Raw genomic sequence first — 23,445 nt, forward strand, 5'->3', positions numbered from 1 at the left:
AAATATTCTGCAGTACATCAAAAACGAAAGAAAACCCTTAATTAATGAACATTACCTCTGACGTTACAGCGGTTTTATTAGACACACGGCTAAGCATTTTGCATTTTGAATAATATTAAAAAGTTTAAATTTGTTCAGTATTGAACAGCAGAAATGAGGTTTTCTTTTCGGAAGAATGTAAAAGGGAAAAAAACAGCGGCCGACAGCCTGTAAACAACAGTAGACTTGTGCGTAACAAGCAAGCGAATAATGAAGAAAGCGAAACTGTTCGAGAGAGGGGGGGGGGGGGGGGGGGGGGGGAGGGGGGGAGGGAGAGAGGGAGAGAGAGAGAGCTGCGCATCGCAATGGAAGCAAAACAGAGTGAATTCATGACGATGTTTATGTGAAGCGTTTGGATCTTCTTTTGCTGCTGATTCGGTCAATATTGTTTGGAGAGAGATCAAACTAACAGCTTTAGAATCAGCGCATAAAGGACGTGAACACAAAGCGCGGACCCGGATCAGCGAGCTGTCAGCTTTCAGCCCTGACTGTGAGAAAGGCGACATCTAACTGATTCTGATCCGCGGGTCGCGCTGTGTGTTTAAGTCTATGTGCAGAATCCCTGTACCTGCTCTCATTTACTGTTTGGTGGTTCTTGAAATTTTGTGAGATGTCACCAGAGATTCTGGCATTTCGGACAAAATAAATTTATATTAAAAAATCGATTCAGGATTTTAATGAATCGATTTTACGTTATCCAAGCCAGAATCGATTTTAATCGATGAATCGATTATAAAAACCCAGCCCTACTCAGCACCCTCCTGTTCATGTTGAACAGCCATGACTGCTCTCACAGACATGGAGAGAATATCTTCATGAAGTTAGAGGACAACACCACCATCATCATTCTGTTGGAGGAAATCAGCCGTGCACAGCTGTGCAGTTTGGTGCAAAGACAACAACTCACTGCTCAGTGTCAACACATGTTGGAGCTAATGGTCAGACAGCAGGAGAGTTTACTTCATGGTGAGAATACATCAGTTACATACTTCACCATGAACAGGTGTTTATTTTATATCTGACTTATTTCGAAGCTTTATAAATTGTTTTGGGATCAAATGAGCAGTAAATAAATTCAACATACCTGAGGACAGATTTCTGCACCATCCAAATCTGCTCTTAGGGTGAAACAATTAAACATTTTCAAGGACTTTTCTGGATGCGGCTTTCGGATGATTTTGTATCCACAGGATTCTTCTCTCCATCGTCTACAGAGCGAGAGAATATATATGTTTATATGTGTGTGTGTAAAGATGCTACAGGGATCCAATATTGTAATCTTACTGTCTGCTGATTTATTTGTTGCACATTGTCCTTCTTATACTGTGAAACATGTAATAACCTGCTGTAGCCCAGGATCACGTGGGATCAGATAAACATGCAGTGTGAGGAAAGCTGTGTTGGTCTGATATATCAACACGTTACAGTTGATTTCCACAGGAACGCCCACTTTCATCAGGAGCGCTCTTGGAGAGAAAATCAGACACTTTTCCCACAACATCTCCACAGTCATCTATGTGAAGGACTGCAAACTTGTCCAATATGTCAGGGACGTCATCTGCACAAGAAAACTTGAATCGTAAATGTAATTTATTGTTAAATAATAATGCCTTCATGTCCTCTTACCGATGCAGATCCAGTGTGGCAGGTGAACTTCATTTAACTTCCCAGCAGTGACTGTGACGTCCATCAGAGGACCTGCAGGCATGTATTGTCTGCTCTCCATCCTCTCCATGTGTCCGTTTTTTACATATTTATTTGTTTTTGACTTGTATTTGCTCATCTTCATTAAAGCCTTTCTGGTCACCTCCACACACTCTCGGCTGTACTTCTCCATCATCACATTCACTACATCCTGAGTGTTTGCTGCTTTCAGTTTGCTACTTGAGATGAGGAGTGAATCTTTCTGCTATTCAATCAGTGACTTGAATTCATCCAAGTGAGCAGCTTCTCAGTCGTCATAGTTACCACCTGGAAAATGAAAAAGTCATTTTGTACCTGCAGGACTGAAGCAGCCTGTCACTTCTTATGCAGGAGGTGCAGGGCCAGCGATGGTGACACAGCAGATCCTGACACGTATCTACACAACTACATGGATGTTTGCTCCTTCATGTTGAAATTAGCGTCACATGTTTAAATATAGTCTTTAAATGATTTTGAGCAACCTTTGAATGAAAGATGTCCAACATCACACATCACAGGTTACATTTTCATATCGTCAGTTATTTCCACCTGCATTTTGTTCCTATGAAGTTACAGCTGAATAATTCAGTTTGTCTTTTAAAGGTAAACTATAAAACTTGCTAAGGTTACAGGTTTCCATAATTTCCTTCAGGATTAATAAAGTATTTCTGATTCTGATTTATTATCTATTAAGGACAAAACGGGGGGGTTACCACTGTCCGGGGTTCGACTCCACCACCAGACCTTTGTGTGTGGAGTCTGTATGTTCTCTCTGTGTTTGTTGGGTTCTCTCCGAGTACTTCAGCTTCCTCCCACAGTCCAAAGACATGCAGTTAGTGTGGTTTAGTTAACTGGTGATTCTAACCTGCCCATAGGTGTGAATGGTTGTCTGTCTCTCTGTAGTAGACTGCCGTCCAGGGTGTACCCCGCCTCTCGCCCTGTGGTAGCTGGGATAGGCTAATAAGGATAATGGATGGGTGGAAAATGTAAACTGGGTTAAATGATTAAGATAAACCTCACTGACACTTGTTCTTCGTGCTGCTGGATTAAAATGGAGTTGATGGAGTCGACGCTGATCAGCCTTTGTAGAACTGAACGCTCCAGAAAGGCTGGAGTTTAAATGAACGAACGAACCAGAAAACAAGGGTAAAAAGGAGTCTTTAATAGCAATTACACCATATAAAAATTTGTACGTACAAGTCAAAATATAAGGACACATTTAGGAACAGTCTGAGTTTCTTCCTTAGACGAATAAAGTCCTCAGAGTCAGGAAACATCCAGTTCTGTGTAAATAAAGCCGTCCGATCCCGGTCTGACATTTCTGATGTTTGTAACGTTTCTTATTGACTGCTTCCATCATTTTAATGTACTTTTAGTCATTCATTTAACTATTCCTCATTCTTACTGTTATTTATGTGTTGATCTTTCTCATTTTGTGATATTTCAGTTTGACTGACTGATGCTGCAAATCAAAATGATCCTGTAGGAAAATAAAGACTGACCTGAACATCTCATCTCTTAAAATACAAAAGCACAGCAATCATCTTACTGAGTGATCTTCATTGTACATTGTTTCATTGTTTTTAGGCCGCTTCATTCCAGCAAAAGTTTCACCGTATAAACATGAAAGACGTGTTTTTACAGATTTTAAAATGTTAAAAAATGAACGAGTTTCTGACAGTAAATAGTTAATAGACACCAATGTTGCTCCCTGATGTATCCGAAAAAATATTTAATTGATAAAGAACAATTGTATTTATGTGGCTATATTTAGTAGAAAGCCAATATAAAATGTTTAGTGACGTGCTTAAAAGGGAATTAAAAAAAACAAAACAATGATTAAAGCAGGATATTAAAGATTAAAAAGTATAAAATTCTCCAGTTTATCTTCAAAGCAGTCGTCAAAACTTCTTAAAATGTGAGAAACATGGCAGTAACAGATGCAGGTCATGATGTTCCTCAGTAACTTCTAACCTTGGAAACTTTTCTCATTCAGGCTTCACTCCAAACCAGACTGAGCATCGACCACAAGAACAAAAGACAGAAGATAACTGAGTTCATATGGTGTTAATGTAAAATTATTCTGGAAGACTTTTCTTTATGTGGCACATTTATACTGTGACATGGATTTATCGTCTTCAACAAAATGAGAATCATAAAGCTGTTCATGATATTTTTGTATGTAATTATACATATAATGCTCATTTTCAGGTTAATATTTTTAATTTTGGACTGTACTCGAGTAGCTTTGTCTGAGTCACAGTTCAAAATCATCCTCATTTTTCTTATACTTGGTTTGGTTGTAGCTCCTCATCCTCTCTGAAACAAGCTTCTTTTTTACTCCTCTCCCTTTAAGGCAACTTTGTTCTTATTGGCTGTTTCCCACAAACAGAAGGTTTGAGGGACAAGTGGGTGGAGCTTCTGTGGAAAGGGCCAGAACTGGAGAACACCAATATTAGGATATCGTCCCTCAATGACATCACACATTACAGAAGTTAAAAAAACCACATAAACCTGAGTGTTTGTCTCACAGTGAGTATCTGTAAACATGATGATCTCATTATCGTAAATTTGAAAGTGTATAAATGAAAACAAAGAAAAGCACAACAAATGCCGTCTTTTTACAAACTGCGCTGCTAGAAACAAACAGAATGTGTTTCTATGAAAGAAGGAAATGAAATCACTGTCAGATCATTTCTACACGTTTAAACCTGAAATAATTCTGCAGAAAATAAAAACATGACAGAAAATTAAAAAGAGAAAGTTAAAATAAAATGAAAAGATTAAATATTAAAATAAAAAAATGCTTCAAAAATCTTGATCTCATCCTCATGTTTGCATCAACGTAAGAACACACACACACACACACACACACACTACAGTAATTTTCAAATAGATGTTATTTCCTGTATTTTAACCTCAAATCTGCTCCTACATTATAAACTCTCCCTCATGTCAGAGTCAGTTGGACGGGCAGTCAGACTCTCTGCTACTTTCCATACTACAATCATGTAGTGCACTGAAAATAAATTCAGAAGCTACAAATCTAACTATACAAAAGTATTTTGGATTAAGTAAAATATTCATAAAATCAATGATGCCATTTTGATTGTTACCTTTGCATCATGAGCTGCTGTCTGATAACTTCTGCACCAGATCATTTCTGTTAATTTTCCTAAAAACCTTCTTGGTCACCTCCACAGACTTTTCTGTGTAGGTCTGCACCACCAGGTCCACCAGGTCACAGGTGCTGGCCTTCTCCAGTTTGCTCTCTGGGATGGGTTGGAGCTCCACCAAAACATCACGGTCCCGCAGGAACCACTTGAACTTTTCAAGCTCCTCCTTTTTCAGATCTTCCAACATTTCCAAAAGCTTCTCTCTGTCTGAGTGGACTGTTAATGCCTGAGAACAAACAAAGTGATTTAATAATAACCTTCTTAGAGGATAACTGATTAATAAGTAAACAAAACCATCACACGTGATCATTTTTTAATAACAGGTATAAGTAATGAATTAAGTGAAGCTGTGGTGTGAGGACAGAATCATTTGGTTCTACTTACTTTCTGCATCTGTGCAGACAGATGTTTGTCCACAGTGTTTTCCTCTGAGAAAGGACATAAAAATGAGATTATCTTTACTTGTAAAGTTTTGTAATAAAATAAATACATGATACATAATAAATGAAACAACTTTTCTCTGTCACAAAATGCCCAATCAGCAAATCCTGAATCCATCACTCTCTATGATCCAACAGCCAAGACTGACTCCAGACAAAGTGAAGGAAACTTTGCTGACAATCAGCTCACATCCAGGTGCTGATCACATCAGACCCTTCTTAATGATTCAGGCAGCCTTTCAAACATTTCCTGTCCAGCTGATATTATTGTGTTATGTAAATATAAGAATCGCAGCATCAGTGATATTAAATATGAACACTCTGAGATGTGGTCCACAGTAAGTAACCCTTAATAAGGACTGCCCCAGGTTGCAGTTTTTGTTGCTCTGCATTATTTTGATGAGTTCACAGGAAGGTGAGTGAGACAGAAGTGTACACAGTGCGAGCACTTCAGTGCCCCGTCTTGCTCCTCATCTTCTTCAGCCTCAGATTCAAACTCCACTCCAGTGTTTACTGTGGATCTTTCTGTAGAGTTTTATATCACATCTCTCCAACAGCTGCCACATTGCATGCAAGTATTGATGACATGGTAAAACAGCCACAGACAGCTGTGAAATGTGTTGTTCTTGCAGAAGACTAAGGCTTACAGAGTTGCACCAGGAATGGTAACTTTTCTAGTACTGCTCATGTGATTAGGCAGAGGATCAATAGGGGGTCCCCGACCCTCTTGGGGACACGTCCCATAGGGCTTAAAATCTGGGACGCTCCACCAGTCGCTCTTAGAACTGAAGAAGCTTCTCGGATGAAACGTCTTCAAGAAACTGAAAGACGTCCAGATGCTTTTCTTTCAGAGCTCCTTAGAACACCTGCTGACACTTCCAGTTTCCTGAACATCGTCCCCATTAAGGATAAAACTCTATCCCACCTGTCTTCAGTCAAGTCAGGGACACCAGTTCAGTGCTGCAAACAATAGATATCTGAGAATATCTCAAACTGATCGTCCTCATGTCCACAGAGCCAGCAGCTTCATACAGAAAATGGCACTATGTGGTTCAGTTCTATATTTGGCATTTTACCACAAGTTCTGTTGAATTCTTTAACATCTAAAAACATTGCGAGAATCCCTGGAGTACAGCCAGCAGCAGGTGGAAACGCTTGCTGCTGAAAATGCCACGCTAAGGGAGTCGGTGAAATGTCTCACAGATAATGTTACCCAGCTCAATAGAGAAAATAAAAAAATAAAAGAAACAGTTATCGATCTACAAGCTCGTAGCATGCGTGATAATCTGGTATTTTCTGGTATTCCAGAAGCCGCTGGAGAGGACGCGGAGACCACGGTAAAAAGCTTCATCAAAACCCACCTGAAGCTGCCGGAGGACACTGTGAAGAACATCGTCTTCGATCGGGTACATCGCCTCGGCCCCATTCGGGCTACGGCCGGGAGACCACGTCCTATCGTGGCCAAATTCGGCCACTTCAAACAAAAGCAACATGTGAAAAGCCGCGGCAGGGAATTAAAAGGAACGGACTTCAGCGTGAACGACCAGTTCCCCAAAGAGATCTTGGAACGACGCAGGGTCCTCTTCCCAATCCGACGCGGCTTCATCCAGAAGGGCTCCCGCGCTGTCATCGCTGTGGACCGGCTGTACGTGGACGGACAGCTCCACCGCGACCCCAACATCACTCCGTGGCTGTATTAACCTCACACCAGATAAGAATCAGCTACACCATTTCCCTATCCACTCACACTAACTTGCATTAACATCTGTTTAACTTACCAGTATCAAATCGCATCTTAAAGTGTGATTTCATAGCAGAATTAACACCGTCACTCTCCGTCAGTGATTTAATTGGAATGTTTACGTTTTGTTTCTGTTTTTTTTTTCTTCTCGTTTTTTCTTCTTTTTTTTTTCCTCCTCTCTTTTCCCCCTCTTGGTTTTATGCTGCTCACCCCTGTCCTTGGGTTTCTTTCTTTATTCCTTTCACTGCCTCGATCACCTGCTTCGACACTCATCCACAAACATCCTTTATTTCGACACATACGCACCATGCGCTCAACGGCAGCACATTTACTTCAGTCAGACAGCGCACACAGTCGTTTAGGATACACACACTTAAGCCAAGCCTACTCATATTAGTAACTATGCTTACACAAAGTCAGACTCAGGGAGCATCTCGCCACACATTTTTTCTCTCTCTCCTTCTCTTTATTTATGAACAAGTGACGTATTCTCTCCACCTGTCTAAGCGACGCACACAGCATACATCCCTAGTTATACACAAACATCTATGGGTACACTGAGGTTCATTACATGGAATATAAATGGAGCTGGCTCCAGAGTAAAGAGGTTAAAAATATTTAACCAACTCAAAAAACTACAGGCAGATGTTGTCCTATTACAAGAGACCCACAGACCTCTTAGAGGTTCGAATGAACTTAAAACACCTGAGTTTCCTAATGTGTTCTCAGCTTGTTATAATTCTAGACAAAGGGGAGCAGCAATTTTAATACATAAAAATATTAATTTCACAGTACTCGATACAGTTATAGATCCAGAGGGCAGATTCTTAATCATTAAACTATCTATACTTGATAAAAAGCTATGTATTGCAAGTGTATATGGTCCAAATGTTGATGATCCCTCATTCTTTCACGGTTTTTTCAGTGCACTCTCTGAACACTTAGATGGCACACTTGTTCTTGGAGGTGACCTCAACCTTGGACTAAATGAAGACATGGATAGGCTCAATACAGCGGGAACTCAGCGTAATTGGCAGTCCACAAATATAATCAAACAGTATATGAGCGACTTTGGTCTTTGCGATGCATGGCGCTCCCTTCACCCCACCAGTAAGGAATATACTTTTTTCTCACATGTCCATCACTCCTACTCTCGTCTGGATTATTTTTTGGTCAGCAGCTCACTGCTGAACGACATTTCAGACACTGAGATTCACCCTATAGCTGTCAGCGATCATGGTCCTGTATCTTTAACACTAATGCACAAGAATAATACTACGCCAAGAAAAAACTGGAGATTTAATATATCACTACTTAAAGATGAAGACTTTATTAAATATTTTAAAAAAGAGTGGACTTCATATTTGGACTATAATGACATTCCCGAAACATCAGCTTCTGTTCTATGGGAAGCAGGGAAAGCTGTGATGAGAGGTAAAATAATTTCTTTCTCATCACATAAAAAGAAAAAAGAAAACAAAAATATTCAGGAATTAGAAAAAAACATCAAATCACTAGAAGAAGCCTACGCGTCCCACCAAGATCAGGAAATAATGAACAAAATACGCAAAACAAAACTAGAATTAAATGAGATAATTGATAAAAAAACAAAATTCTTAGTACAAAGACTACGCCTACAAAATTATGAACATGGTAATAAATCCGGTCAATTTCTAGCAAACCAGCTAAAAATAAATAAAGAAAAAACAACTATATGTGCTGTTCAAGATTCATCTGGGAACACATTATATGAACCGATACAAATAAACAACATTTTCAGGGATTTCTATAAAACGTTGTATTCACCACAAATAAACCCATCTAAAAAAGAAATTGATCAGTTTTTGGACAACATAACTCTTCCAAAATTATTGGACACTCAAGCAATGGCACTGGATTCACCACTGACACCAGGTGAACTCCAGGAAGCCCTGATAAGTATGCACAATAATAAGGCTCCAGGTCCAGACGGCTTTCCTGCAGAATTCTACAAAGAATTCTGGTCGATTCTAGCACCAGTTTTCTACAGAACGTTGTTGGAAATTAAAGAAAAGGGCAGACTTCCATCAAATATGAATTCTGCAAACATTAATCTCCTGCTAAAACCAGGCAAAGACCCTGTATATCCCTCAAGCTATCGTCCAATATCCCTTATAAACGTAGACCTTAAAATAATCTGCAAAGCTCTCTCAAAGAGACTGGAGAAAATAACCCCCCTCTTAATTCATCCTGACCAAACTGGTTTCATAAAAGGTAGGCACTCATCAACAAATACACGTAGATTACTTAATTTGATAGACTACTCATACAGTAAAAACCTAGAAACTACAATATTCTCTTTAGACGCAGAAAAAGCATTTGACAGAGTTAACTGGAAATTTCTATTTGCAACTTTACACAAATTTGGTTTTGGATCCTCTTTCATAAACTGGTTAAAAATATTATATAATTCCCCAACAGCTTGTGTTAGAACAAATGACCAGACATCCTCCAGCTTCTGTCTCTTGAGGGGCACCAGGCAGGGATGCCCACTCTCCCCTTCACTATTTGCAATTTTTATTGAACCACTAGCAGCAGCAATTAGACAGAATTCAGTAATTAAGGGCATAAAATGCATGAACGTGGAACATAAAATCAGCTTTTATGCGGATGATGTGTTACTCTTTCTCCAAAATTCACAAACCAATATCTCTGGGGTGATTGAATTGATAAACTCTTTTGCAAGAATATCAGATTACTCAATTAACTGGTCAAAATCTACAGTCCTACCGATTAATTGCTCCTTCCATAATTCCTCTTCTACACCACTGCAATCGGGAAATATAAAATATTTAGGTATTAATGTTTCTCCCAAGCTTGCAGATCTAACTAAATTAAACCATATCCCACTTTTAAAGAAGGTAGAAGATGATCTGGCTAGATGGAAATGTCTACCCATATCACTCATGGGAAGGGTTGCCGCTATAAAAATGATGGTCTTACCAAAAATAAATTATTTATTCTCAATGATCCCAACTAAACCGCCACAAGATTGGTTCAGATCTCTAGATTCATGTATGTCCAAATTCCTTTGGAAAAATAAACCCCCACGTATAAGCTTAAAAACACTACAAAAGACCAAGGATAAAGGAGGACTAGAACTGCCTAACTTTCAGCACTACTTCTTAGCCAACAGGCTTCAGTTTATCTCAGGATGGCTAAAACACACCCTCTTAGATGAACCTTGGCTAGATGTAGAACAAGCACTCTGCAATAATCTAGAGATCTCAGACCTACCATTTATCAGCTCAAACATCCAACGACATGAATGCTTTAAAAGCATCAACATCAGCTCTTCTCTGACAGCATGGTGGGAGTTTCTAAAATTGACGGCGTCTTCATTAATCCCATGCAAACGTACACCTATCTGGAACAACTCTGACATATTACAAAACAATAATATGATAAACTTTTCAGATTGGAGTGATAAAGGAATCAAATATTTAGAACATATACTAGAAGGAACAGAATTTATTTCATTTGACGGACTAGTTACACAATATGGGATCAACAAGAAAAGATTTTTAGAATATCAACAAATTAAATCCATAGTAAAAAAGAAATTTAAACCGGGTCAAGTTGAACTACAAACACCACCAAGTGTGGTTCAATTTCTTACTCTTAAACCCCCCAAATTACTATCCAAAATATACAGAATGCTTTCTAAAACAGATGAATCAATATCACTTCCTATTGCAAAATGGGAAGCGGATTTATCAGTTAACTTAGACCTAAACTTCTGGTCTCAGATTTGCTTAAAAACCTTTCATCTAATTAGAAATCCCAGTCTTCAATTAATTCAATACAAAATATTACATAGAGTGCACTATACAGGTCATCGGATGTTCAAGATGGGCTTTACGTCTACCAACAACTGCTCACACTGCCAAACCAATTCACCGGACAATTATATCCACGCTCTTTGGTTCTGTCCACCAGTTCAGAAGTTTTGGCGCGAGATATGTGAAGACTTATCGAAGTGTCTGAAATGTAACATTCCAACTTCCCCCTTAGTGTGTTTGTTGGGCAGCTTAGATAATGTCACTACAGAAAAGAATATCGCCCATATGGTTTTCACTGCCCTATGCATAGCCAAGAAAACAGTCCTCATGAACTGGAAAAATAAAAATAATCTTAATTCTAACCAATATAGAAATTATCTATTAGATTACATTAGTCTTGATACAGCCTCTGCCACCACATCAGATCAATTGCTCTGGGCTCCTTTGATCAGCTCCATCACCTAGTGGGGGTGGGGGGTCATAGTTTGGTCCCGCCTTCACTGTTGTGATTGGTGTGGGGGTAGGGACAGGCTTAGGGCGTCGGGGGGTTCCCCGGAGGCATCTTCCTTGGGGGGCTCAACCCGGGGTAGCGGTCATGTCCGGTTAGGGGCTCTGTTGGCTCTCCGGTGACTGTTTCCTCGCGGCTGCGTGCAGCGGGGCTAGGGGAGGGTCTGTGCTGACGGACGTGGGTTACTGACCTGGTAGCCTGGCTGCCCCTGGGTGGGTCCGGGATGGGCGTGAGGTTCTGGGGGCGCTCCATCTCTGGGCTGGGACCCGGACCGGGCCTCGGGGGCTTGGGTCCTGGTTGGTGTGTTGCCGGGGTTGTGGGCGGGTGGGTGCATGGGGGCCCAGCCCTGGAGCAGGGTGCCGCCGGTGCATCGAGCCACCTGGGGGGCTCTTCAACTGGTGGGGGAGATTGTCACATCTTGCAGGAGCTTTCCTCTCCTCAGGAGCTGCCTCTGCAGGAGGGGGAGATACAGGAGAGGTGGAGGAAGATCTCAGCCTGGGTGTTTATTGTCTTATGTAGTCTGGAAGATGAGTGGATGGTGGGGTGGGTGCAGTTTTCTCTGTGGTGGGGTTGGGTGGACTGTCCCGGGCTCTGTGGGGCCGGGCGGCGCTGCTGCACTGGGCCCGGTCTGGATGGGCCTGGGCCCCCTTTCCCTGGCGGGTCGCGGAGTATGGGGGTGCCTACTGGGGTCAGCGGGGGAGCTGGCCCCAGGGAGGGGTCACTTGCCCCTCCCTTCCTACCCTCCCCATCTCCAGCTGCCTCCCTCTTCCCGCTCCACCACAACCACCCACACATGCAGGGCCTTGGAGTAGGGGTATGTCACCAGGGTGCAGAGGAGGCTACCCCCCCCTCTGTCCCCTTCTGGCTGCCTCTGCCTCAATTTTATCCCACAACTTAGACATTCACATTACTCACACTCTCATTACACATACATATAGGATCTTGGGGGTGGGCACGATACACGGAGTCCAAAGTACCATCAGGGTGTACACCCCACCCCTGGCATCATTGCCCACCTCTCAATTTTAAATACACGTAGACATTGAGGGCTAGCAGGAGGGACCATGCGCTTACCTGCTGCTCTCTGGCAGGTAGCTCCAAGCCCTCCTGGGTTTTAAATGCACCTTAGAACACACATGCATCAACATTACAATGAGCGGGTGGAGGGAGGTTCGGAGTCTTCTCTCACCCCCGTTCTCTGCGACCTGCTGGAGCAGGGGGGCTAGGACTAGGAGGAGGAGTTGGCCGTCCGACTGCGGTCTGGAGTGTGGAGCCTTCCTGCTGCTGCGGAGTCGGGGCGGTCTGCTTCCCCCCACCGCAGGGAAAAGGGAAACACCACCTGGGTCTGGGTGCAGTTCCCCCCTCCAGGGGCGGGGGCACCTAGACCCGGTTTGTAGAGTACGCTTGGGGAGTGTGATCGTGTGTACAACGTCTCTTTATGTCTGTCTCCACGTTGGTTGAGTGTGGAGTGAGTGCATATGAGAGCATGAGGGTGGGAATGGATGTTTGTATCTGTGTGTGCCTGTATGTCTGTGTCTATATGTCAGGTTGGGTGTCAGGCGCCACCTCTCTGGGGACATCTCAGGCCCTCCAAGGTTTGGAGGCCTATCTCCCCCTACCACCACTTCCCCTGCCAGTGGCGGACCCCCTCAGACATCGGTGCGTTGGTGGTTCTTTGTGTCCGGGGATGGGCGTCCAGGTACACACCGGCTCACTCCTTGGCGGCCGCCTATCGGGGCCTGGAGCCTGGGGCTCGCTCGGGCCACTTCGGAGGTGGGGTGCCCCCGGCCTCTCGGCCTGGGGCTCGGTCACTCAGGCGCAGCTGGCTGCCGGCGGAGCTCACGGGCGCGTCACTGCAACTCCCCCTGGCTTCTGCTCCGCGGCTGCTGAGTGAGCCCTCATCTGGGACTCTCCTCAGCTCTTTCCGGGACAGTGGCGCGGCTGCCCCTCTGTTGGTCTTCCTTGGTCTCTTGTGTTCTGGGGGCCTCTGGATGTCTGGAGTTTTGATCTCCTCCACACCTGCTTCACGCCCTGGAGGACGGGGCTGTGGCCCCCCCACACCCTCTAGCAGATTATTACATGAAGGAACCTTTTAAAAAAACAAAAAACAAGCGCGTCCATGCTCACAGGTGTACACACGGGTGATCACACCCACAAACTACACCCTTTTTGGCTCCTACCTCAAAGCACACTGTGTTCTGTTGATCTTATGTGCTGCACAATAATGTTTAATATTTAGTATTTACTGTCATATTCCCATATATCATTGTGATGTTGTTTATTCTATTACTCTTGTTCTCTTCTGCTTGCTTTCTTTTTTCTTTCTCAGCAGGTGATCCAGGTGATTGATATATGCTTTTTTTTCTCTCTGCCCGTTCTGTTGGTTTTTGTCTTTTGCCCTTCTCCCCCGTCCCTCTTCTCAGCTGTTTCTCTTTCCCTCTTTCTTTCTCCCCTTCTTTCCCCCAGTCAAGTCTGTCCCGTATTCAGTAAGTGAAAATAAAATAAACAATAAAAGGTGAATCAAATGGACCATTACGGCAAGGCTGGGATGGTCAGTTTGGTAAAGTAAATCCGTTGGGCATCTTTCTTTGCCTTTAGACAACAATTCTGATGGCAAAAGAGCCAAACGGGACAGGCCAAAAAAAAAAAAAAAAAAAAAAAAAAAAAAGAAATAAAGAACATGTTTTTTTTTTTGTTTTTTTTTTTTTTTTAAGTTAAAAATGTTCTTTATTTCTTTTTTTTTTTTTTTTTTTTTTTAAGTTAACATCTAAAAACATTCGTTAACTGGTGCTAAAAATCTGGTGGTAAAAGTAGAACTGACTCGATTTATGCATTTTGACAGTCCAGTCAACAGCGTCAGTAGATTTGGAAAAGCTGGTTGGTGCCATTGTTGAATAAGAGCTTATTCATTCATTCCCTGGCATTTTGCAGTACTTCAAATATGAGGTCAGCAACCAAAGGGAACCCACCACAGCCAAACACAAAGTGCAGTTCTTTTTATACACAAATCATGTGAAACATCTTAGCTTGTACTTTACCACTTCTTTGGGATTCATCTGAAAGTGAAACAGATGAATCAGTAAAAACACAGAAACACCGTATTTACTGGGCTGATCTACCAGTAGGCGTTAGCTTTAATAATAACTGTCGTTAGCTGAATACAGCCACAGATGATGTCGTCTTCACTGCCCTGCACTCTCTCTTCATACATGTGAAATATAACAAACTCTCTCTCAGCAGGCTGTTTGTGAAGCTGACTGGCAGACTCGTCACTCTGGTCTTCAGGAACACATTGTGCAACTGGATACTGGACTTCCTGTCAAACAGGCTGCTGTTCAGATTGTTAATCTTCATGAAGTTAGAAGACAACACAACCATCATCACTCTGTTGGAGGAAATCAGCTGTTCAGGAAAAAGCCTGGGACTCACAAACCCCTCCAGCATGATAAGGAAGTGATTCACAGAGGGCTGAATACATGAATATTATATTTATCTCTGTAAAGAAATAAATATAAGCAGGATTGAGTTTAGTGACTCGCTGCCACCGAGAGCTGAGAGACTGAGAGCTCCTCCTTTAGAATGAAAACTTGAAGACAGAACAAAGTATGTAAGCTAACGAAAAGTAAAATTGTGGCGGGAGAAAAGGTGTGATTGACTGTTCACTAGGATTCATCAGCGTTCTATGTGTCACATTATATAAAACCACAGAACAGGTAATATTGATGAACCTACCAGCTGACTGAGAGCTGACAGCAGCTGCTCCCACTGAGGATCCTGCAGCTGTTAATAAATAACAAGGAAAGTTTTTAATTTCTTAACAAATGTTCAAACTTTTTAACTTTCATTATGTTAGCAAACTGAAACATTTTTCAGTCTTTCAATCAATTTATTGGGAAAACCAGGCTCCCAGTATACAAATTGGTGTCCATCACCACGGATGGTTTGCCACTCAAATGGATTCACTGCCAGGTGCAGGGAGGACAATGTTATTCCGGATTTCCTCAATTACCGCTGCATAATACACCAACAAGCGTTATGCGCAAAATTGCTCCACATGAAAGAGATAATGGATGCAGTCGATACATTCACATGCTACCCTTTTTGGGAAGATGCAGAGGTTGATTCACTCGCATCAAAATTTGAAACACTGTGTAGCTGTTGGCATGATGATATTGTTTATATAATTTAGATCATTTCTTTATCTTGTCAAGGTCCATGTCATCGTTGTAAATTGTTTAAGCTGTACATTATTTATGTTATTTTATGTAGTTCAAGTTATGGTGCTTTTATTTTTAAGGTCAAGCCTGCTTACAAGTCTTGTTGTCTCCTTTTTGGAAGCCTAAGAAAACACCTGCAAGCAGGTAGCAAGAATGAGCTGTAATGCTCTTTATTGAAAGTTAAGTGGAATGGACTTTAACTAGACACTTATAAGGAACCCTCAGAAGAATGGGGAGTAATTCCCTTTTTGCAGCATGCAGCCAACAAGGTATTTATTGATTTTATCTTTGTTTTCTTGTACAGTGTCGTTTTAGGTGCTGTGTCTTACGTTGAGTGTTTATTTTGTTAATGCTGTGTAGTTTTCACAGTGGCTTAGGAGAGAAGTCTTCGAATGAACCAATGAAGAAAAACAGGTGAATTATACACTGTTTCACCGGAACTTTTCTGAAATAGAGGATGAGATTTTGACACTAAGCTGAGTTTAAGTCCAGGGCTAACGGACAGTTCTGGAACTTGCAGAGGAAAAGTACCCCAACATTAGGAAATGTGTTACCTCCTTGACTGCAGCTGCACTTATTCATGTGAGTCAGCCTTTTCCCAGAAGATTATTAAGTCCAAATACCGTTCCACCATGACTGATGATTATTTGAAAGTGTACTTGAGGCTGACTATCAGCAGCTACCGTCCAGACTGTGCATCCCTGGTTGATTCCATTCAGTGCAAGTCATCAGAGTAAGGTAATATCAAAAAATGTACAGAGTTGTGTTGTGTAATATGGGTTCATACAGTTATGCAACATGCCTGAATGAATACTCCATATGTTTATAAATAAATATATGTTTTGCATTTTCATAGTAGGTCAATCATTTTGACTTGGTCATTTCATAAGTCGCTCGCATGCTGAAAAAGTGTGTGCACCCCTGATTTAAATTCTCAGAATTCTAAAGGAAGTCCTCTCCTCCTCAGGCACAAGTTGCAGCAGTATGAAATACGACCAACAATTAACAGTGGAGTCAATTGGGCTATGGCATGGATGAGCAACGTCTCTGGATTAACAACAAATTTTGGTAAATTTTGGTAAACTTGTGAAATTTAAACCAAAGAAAACTCACTACTGTAAAATGTTAAATGCAGTTATTATACAAATAATCTGAAATATCTTACCTTGTGCTTGATCAGTGCTTTGGTATTCGGCTGAAAATAATCAAGGAACATAAAACGTATAAATATAAAATTTTAAAGAAACTTTACTCCAATCCATCGGCCATATTTAAGTATTTTGTTATGATCTTTAATTTGTGTTGTTTCTCATTTTAATCTTCAATATTTTATGTTGTAATTTAATATATTACGCTCTATAAATTCATCCCGCTTTGTTCTATTGTGTGGTTGGTAGGTGTAATAAAACGGTGTGCACTGGGCCACCGTGTGGTGATGAAAGGTTTTCAATTTAAACTTAATTCATATTCAAATGTAACAAATAATAAATCTTCACAAAAAGTATAGTTGTGATCATTTTGATATTTGTTAGGTGGAGGAAATCTGGTATTTTCAGTGATTGTTCTGCATGATATACAGCACATTTACATGAACATTTTGGGACATTTCTAGTTTGAAACTGAATGAGAGGCTCGGTGATCAGGAAAGGCCCCACATACCATAAACATCTCACCAAATATAAGTGTAAAATAACGTTTTATAAAATCCTTGCACACTGACATTTCCAACAGAATCTATGCTCAGGTAGATTATTTGGTCTAAAGAGGTTTTTTCACCATTGTATGTTTTACTTTGCACTGAATTCATCGATTAGATGTTTCTCATTTTCCAAAAGGATTTTATAGAAGATATCGTTGCATCTTTCTGTCATGGGCAACACTTTTCTGACCGTCACTGTTTATAGCTGTTTTAGGTATAATATCAGGAAAATGTCAACGGGGCTCCAACCAGAGAAATCTGTTCTGTAGTTTTGGGTTTTGCGTGGAATAAATAACATGTTTCCTGTTTTACATTCGCCTTGTTTCTTCCTACAGAATAAGACACAAACTATCTTAGAAAAGGACGAGTCAGAAAATGTACGTCCTGCAGAAGCGGCAAAGAAGGACCGAAGATTGCTGCTACATATAGCTTACTGACAATGTTGAGCTAACATGTAATTGTACTCATTTAATACAATAAAGTGATGATAAATTTGAAAATGTAAAGTTAACCTTTTCGAACTGTACAGGTCCATACTGGCTGAAGATCTTTTTTTGATGTGAGTTTAAGGTGGAAGTTTCCATCTGGATTTTCAGTGTAAACTTCAAAGAAATTTGGCTTTCCACTTGGATATCTGAGCTTTAAATCCTGTTAAAGAAAGAAAGAGCAACGGGAAAGAGAGAGGTATGGTATGGATATTTGTAAGTTACTATTTCTGCCTTTACTACTCCACAGTGATATTTCAAAAGCTGCAGCTTCAGCAGGTTCTCAAAGCTTTCCACCTTCTCTCGTCCACAAATGGACTGCTGGTCTGCACCGGCCTATGGTTCATGCATCTGATTCAGTTCCAGCATCATCCTGTATCCATGTTTTCTCTCATCATTCATGTTTTTTCTTTTCCTGGTTCAAAGTCACTCAAATGTTAAAGTCCTGGTAAGTCAGCATATAGCTGGTGGTGTATCAAAGCCTTTTGTATCTTTTGTCATGTTTCTGCTCCTGCTAACAAGCGTTTCACTCTCTGAGCTTCATCAGACTTCAATCTCTTCTGTCTGCTCTCCATTCACCATCCAGGACTCCAGCCTCTGATGTAGGCTCGGTCTCTATTGTGCTTTCTTTTCCCTCACCCTACCCTTCCCAACCTTCTTTTTGCTACGATCACTTAGTATATCCTATTTATTATAATATATTACACTCATTTTCTGTGCTTTGGTCATGCTTGAGCTAACAATACTGTTTTCATTCTATAGAGTCAAACTTCCCTGCCACAGTAAGATTGCTCTTACTGTTTTGGGGGGTCCTGTCCTAAATCCTAACACTGCAATCAAGGTTCATCAGCGTTAAATCACCAAATAGATTCGTTCATTTTTCTATCTCAGTAAATCATGTTCACTTCTTCCAGATCAGCTCTTCTTATTGAATATTTACTGAATCCTTTCTTTGCTCAGTAAAATGCATGAAGGCTGCTGAAGACAGCTGGACTATTTATTCTCAGCCTATTATGCAAATATATATTTGGAAAGAAATGAAAGCATTTCAAACCATACTTCAGGACAGATTTCTGCACCATCCACATCTGCTGTTAGTGTGAAACGATCAAGAATTTTCAAGGACTTCTCTGGATCTGGCTTCAGGATAGCTTTGTATCCATGGGGCACTTCCCTCTGCTTCATTACCTGTGAAGAATAAAGTGCAAAGATACTAAAAAGCCATGTTTTATATATTAATTTATTCATTCTCCTGAATTCTGCCTATTATACTGTGAAACATGTAATAACCTGCTGTAGCCCAGGATCACGTGGGATCAGATAAACATGCAGTGTGAGGAAAGCTGTGTTGGTCTGATAGATCAACACGTTGCAGCCGATTTTCACAGGAACGCCGAGTTTCATCAGGACCGCTCTCGGAGAGAAAATCGGTTCAGTTAACTTGACATGTGTTGGTGTGACCTCAGACACTTTTTCCACAACATCTCCACAGTCATCTATGTGAACGACTGCAAACGTGTCCAATATGTTAGGGATGTCATCTGCAGGAGAACACAACAACACAAACATGGTGAGAAGAACAGTTTATAACAGTTTGTGCGCTCACTGTCAGAAATGTCAAACATCTGAAAGTCTTCCTTCATGTCCTCTTACCGATGCAGATCCAGTGTGGCAGGTGAACTTCATTTAACTTCCCAGCAGTGACTGTGACGTCCATCAGAGGACCTGCAGGCATGTATTGTCTGCTCTCCATCCTCTCCATGTGTCCCTCCCAAGATCTAAACTGGTACTGAAAGCTGGTCTTTCCCTTACAGACCCAGCGCAAGCCCGAGACTCTGCATTCAAAGTGTCCTGCTGCAGACTGAAGGCTGAAACAGGAATTAAATACACACTCATGAAGGAACAACAGAGTGAATGGAAACACAGAGAGTAGTCGTGTGAATCGGATGCAAAATGAAGAATTTCCTCTGGGAATAAATCCAAAGCTGAACTGTTTCCTGTAGTTCCAGTTTGCTGTGCTGCAGCATTCAGGAAGTTGATTTACCTGTAAGTTGGAGCCTCGTCTGCATCTGTACTGTTCACCTCAGGTTCAAGATTAGTCCAATCACTGCAGTCCTGCTGCAGAGGACAGTCTCTTTAGTCAATAAGTACACATGTTTATAAAGAAAGAAACTTTAGCAATAAATGGATGAATGGAAGGGATTACCGTCAGGCTCTGACAACCTTCAAGCTCTGAACTTCTTTCAGTTTTTCGTCCTTGTTGAGACACAAAGAATTCAAATGAATGATGTTATGCTGACATATAAAATCATCCTCTAACTGTCCACATGTTTGCTGTTTGATCACTTTATGCTGTGCAGTGCTGCTTCAACATCAGAACAACATGTTCAGCAGGACGTGCAGCTGAGTGACGTCTAAGATGATCAAAAGCTGATGAATTCAAATATTCTCACCAGTGATGTCAGAACAAGACAGAGACAGAGAGAAAGGTTGGATTCAGCTCTGATGATTTATGCAAAGTTATTTTTGTACGTCTGTTGTGTTTCCTGTTTCTTTTAATGTTTGTTGATTAGAAGTTGTTTAAAGAAGTTTATTGTAAATTATGAAAATCTGTTTATTAAACTTTGGTCTCACCTGAGCTGCTCTCTGACAGCCTCAGCATCAGATCAGGTCTGTTCATGTCTGTTAAAACCTCCATGGTCGCCTCCACAGACTGATGACCAAGTTTATCCACCATCAGATTCACAAGGTCTTCTGTCCTGTTTGGATACCAGTACCTCTCCATTTGTGGCAGGCTCATCTTAAAGCACGTGAACGGCAGCAACAGAATAAATTTCCCGAGATCCTTTTGACTGAATTCATTCAGTGTTTCCAAGAGAATCTGTCTGACAGCTTCCTGTTCTTTTTCCTGTAAAACCAAAACAATGTATTAAGTTACTGTATAATATCTCTGTTGGACAATTTAAAAGTTTCTTTTTATTTAATTTCCAGAGAAACTGTAGTAGAAATATCAAATATTAATAAAAAAAAGATGTCTTCATTAATATTTATATGTTTTAGAATAATCACTGAAGAGACAGCTGGTGGTTTTGATATTTACTTCACTCTCTTTATGAACTGCAAAACTTCAAGTTTCATAAGAAAACATTATTTCATTTCTATCAATACTAAAAACTATTTTTTGTAAAAGCTGAGTTAAAGTCACACTCACTCTCTTCAACAGTGCAGCTCCATGTTCATCCACAGAGTGTTTCTCTGAGGAGGAAAGACATTTACCATCAACTCTGAGGATTCAAACATCATCACACATCCAAGTAGAATCAGCCTTCAGACGACACAGATGATTTAAAAGAGAAAATCATGTGAAACTAAATAAAATGACATAAGAACCCAACAAAGAAACCCTCCATCCTGTCCAACCAAAGTAACTGGGGGTTCCCAGCTGTGATAATGAGAGAGGGTACACCTGTCCACCTCAGGTTTTAAACAGACAGACAACCTTTCACACCCACATTTAATTTAGAACCAGCAATAAAGCCAACAAGCATGTGTTTGGACTGGAAACCAGAGCACTCTGAGGAAAAGCATGCAGGCACAGGGAGAACATGCAAACTCCACACAGAAAGGTTCCAGCCAACCAGGAGGCTCAAACACACAACCTTCATGCTGTGAGGACACAGTGCTAACCACTGCACCACCATGACACCACCAACACAAAAACCTGTTGATGACACAGAGTTTACACTCATGCATGTTGGTCTTACCTCTGGATGCTGAGCTGCTCTCTGGTAACTTCTGCACCAGATCAGTTCTGTTCATGTGCATGAAAACTTCTCTGGTCACCTCCACAGACTGATGACCAAGTTCATCCACCATCAGATTCACTACATCTGCTCTGGTTGATGATGGACTCTGTGATTTGTATGACAGACTCATCCAAAGAAAAATTGACTTCAGGAATCTCTTGAACTCCTCGAGCTCAAATCATTCGAAGCTTCCAAAAGCAGTTGTTTCACAGCTGCCACCATTGCCACCTGGAAAAGTCATTCAATTTGCAGGACATTTTTTTATTTATCCATTTTATCCAAATAAGCTCTTTTAGAAAGTTCAGTATGATTTCTCATAATCACAAAAAAGCAGAAATCATGAGAAAAATGACTCAACATGAGAACTGATGATACTTTAGTCCTCTGACTTTCAGCCTGCTGTCTTGTACTGAATCAGAGATGTGACATGACTCACTTTGTGGATCAGTGCAGAGCGTCGTTCATCCACAGAGTGTTTCTCTGAGGAGAAAAGTGCTCAAAGTCACTCACAAGAGACTTACTTACCAACTGACAGTTGTATAATCTTCAACATTACATTTAAAGCTCAACTATGATAGACACTGTTTGTGTTATTCAGTCTCTCAGACTGAAGGAGTCACTTTGTCATTTTTTTGTTCCTTGAACACTCATAAATTCTGATTTGGACAACAATCTGTCTTTTCTCTACAATATTTTTATGAAAGACAAAAACTTTACTTATGAGACATCTTAACCACCATAGTTCATTTAACTTATTTCCTCTTTGTTGTCTTACTTTTGGGTTCTGGGCTGCAGTCTGACGGCCTCTGAGCCAGATCAGCCCCCTTCATCTCGTTTAAACCCTCCATGGTCTCCTCCACTGACCGCTCACCGTAAGTCAGGACCATGAAAAACACCGTGTCCTGCAGGTCTGTCCTCGTGTAGATGATTCTTTGGATGTCTGACTAATGTTTGTAATGAATTTTACGCAGGACTTCCTTGAAAACCTCAAGTTCCCAGTAACTCAGACCAGCCAGGGTTTCCAAAATCTGCTCAATAACAGGCGCCAACGTTTCTACCTGAGAAAAAAAAGGTAAATGCGACTTTTCTCCAGGTTTTTTTTCTATCTCATCAACGTCTCATAAATGTTTAGATTACACCAGACACAGTTACAAGCAAATGATGTAAGTGATAATTACACACCTGATTAACATTTATTCCAACCTGATGAATTTAATCTTTCTGTTTATCTTTTCTACATGTAGGAGTTTTTTAAACTGAACATGTTCAGTGAACGCTGCATCATTTAAATACAGTCATAGGTGATATTACTCACTTTCTGGCTCAGCGCAGCCCAGCATTCATCCACAAAGTTTCTCTGGGAGAAATATTACAATATCATGGTTACCATGAGAAAAGAAAGTGTAGTATCCCCACAGCAGACTCGTCCACAGTTTAATGCTTTTCAGCACAATCTTTATTCATACTTACACTCGGTTGCTGTTACAAACACACACAGCTGCAGCTTTTCAGCCGCCACAACAACAACTCTCAGGATCAGGTACAGATTTTAAAGCTGATGCTGGCAAAGTTAGAAAGGTGCCGGCTGTGAACAACACCTCATCTATCTATTACTTCATTTGCTCTCTTTAGGCTCCACAATGATTGTCTGTCTAGTGTCTGTCGTCCACCTTAAATCCATTCATAACTTATTTAACGTCAGGGTTAATGATCAGAAAACAATTAAGTGTGTAAGGAAAGAATTTAGTCGTTTGTAATCTTAATATTAATGTCTGTGTTTTATTTAACAATATCTATTATTAAACACTTCAGTGAAGAAAATCCTCCTGC

The 23,445-nt window shown here is 40.9% G+C and overlaps 1 protein-coding gene across 1 annotated transcript; it reads right to left on the reverse strand.

The window, feature by feature from the left end:
* Positions 1-3,528: 3,528 nt before the first annotated feature.
* On the reverse strand, positions 3,529-21,713 carry LOC146623557 (uncharacterized). Its single transcript, XM_085366708.1, has 14 exons — positions 21,574-21,713; positions 21,021-21,064; positions 20,444-20,717; positions 20,016-20,065; positions 19,854-19,927; positions 19,463-19,677; positions 19,100-19,350; positions 18,869-18,997; positions 17,837-17,972; positions 16,791-16,820; positions 15,141-15,188; positions 5,283-5,326; positions 4,839-5,124; positions 3,529-3,736 (listed from the first exon to the last, which is right to left on the reverse strand). Exons 1-13 carry the CDS (start codon positions 21,683-21,685, stop codon positions 4,846-4,848), a joined length of 1,686 nt encoding a protein of 561 aa, XP_085222834.1. The 5' UTR covers positions 21,686-21,713; the 3' UTR covers positions 3,529-3,736; positions 4,839-4,845.
* Positions 21,714-23,445: the final 1,732 nt, after the last annotated feature.

Source organism: Diplotaxodon limnothrissa, linkage group LG11, assembly GCF_057381915.1.
Source record: "Diplotaxodon limnothrissa isolate DT_005_m linkage group LG11, D_limnothrissa_male_GT1.1, whole genome shotgun sequence".
NCBI lineage: Eukaryota > Metazoa > Chordata > Actinopteri > Cichliformes > Cichlidae > Diplotaxodon > Diplotaxodon limnothrissa.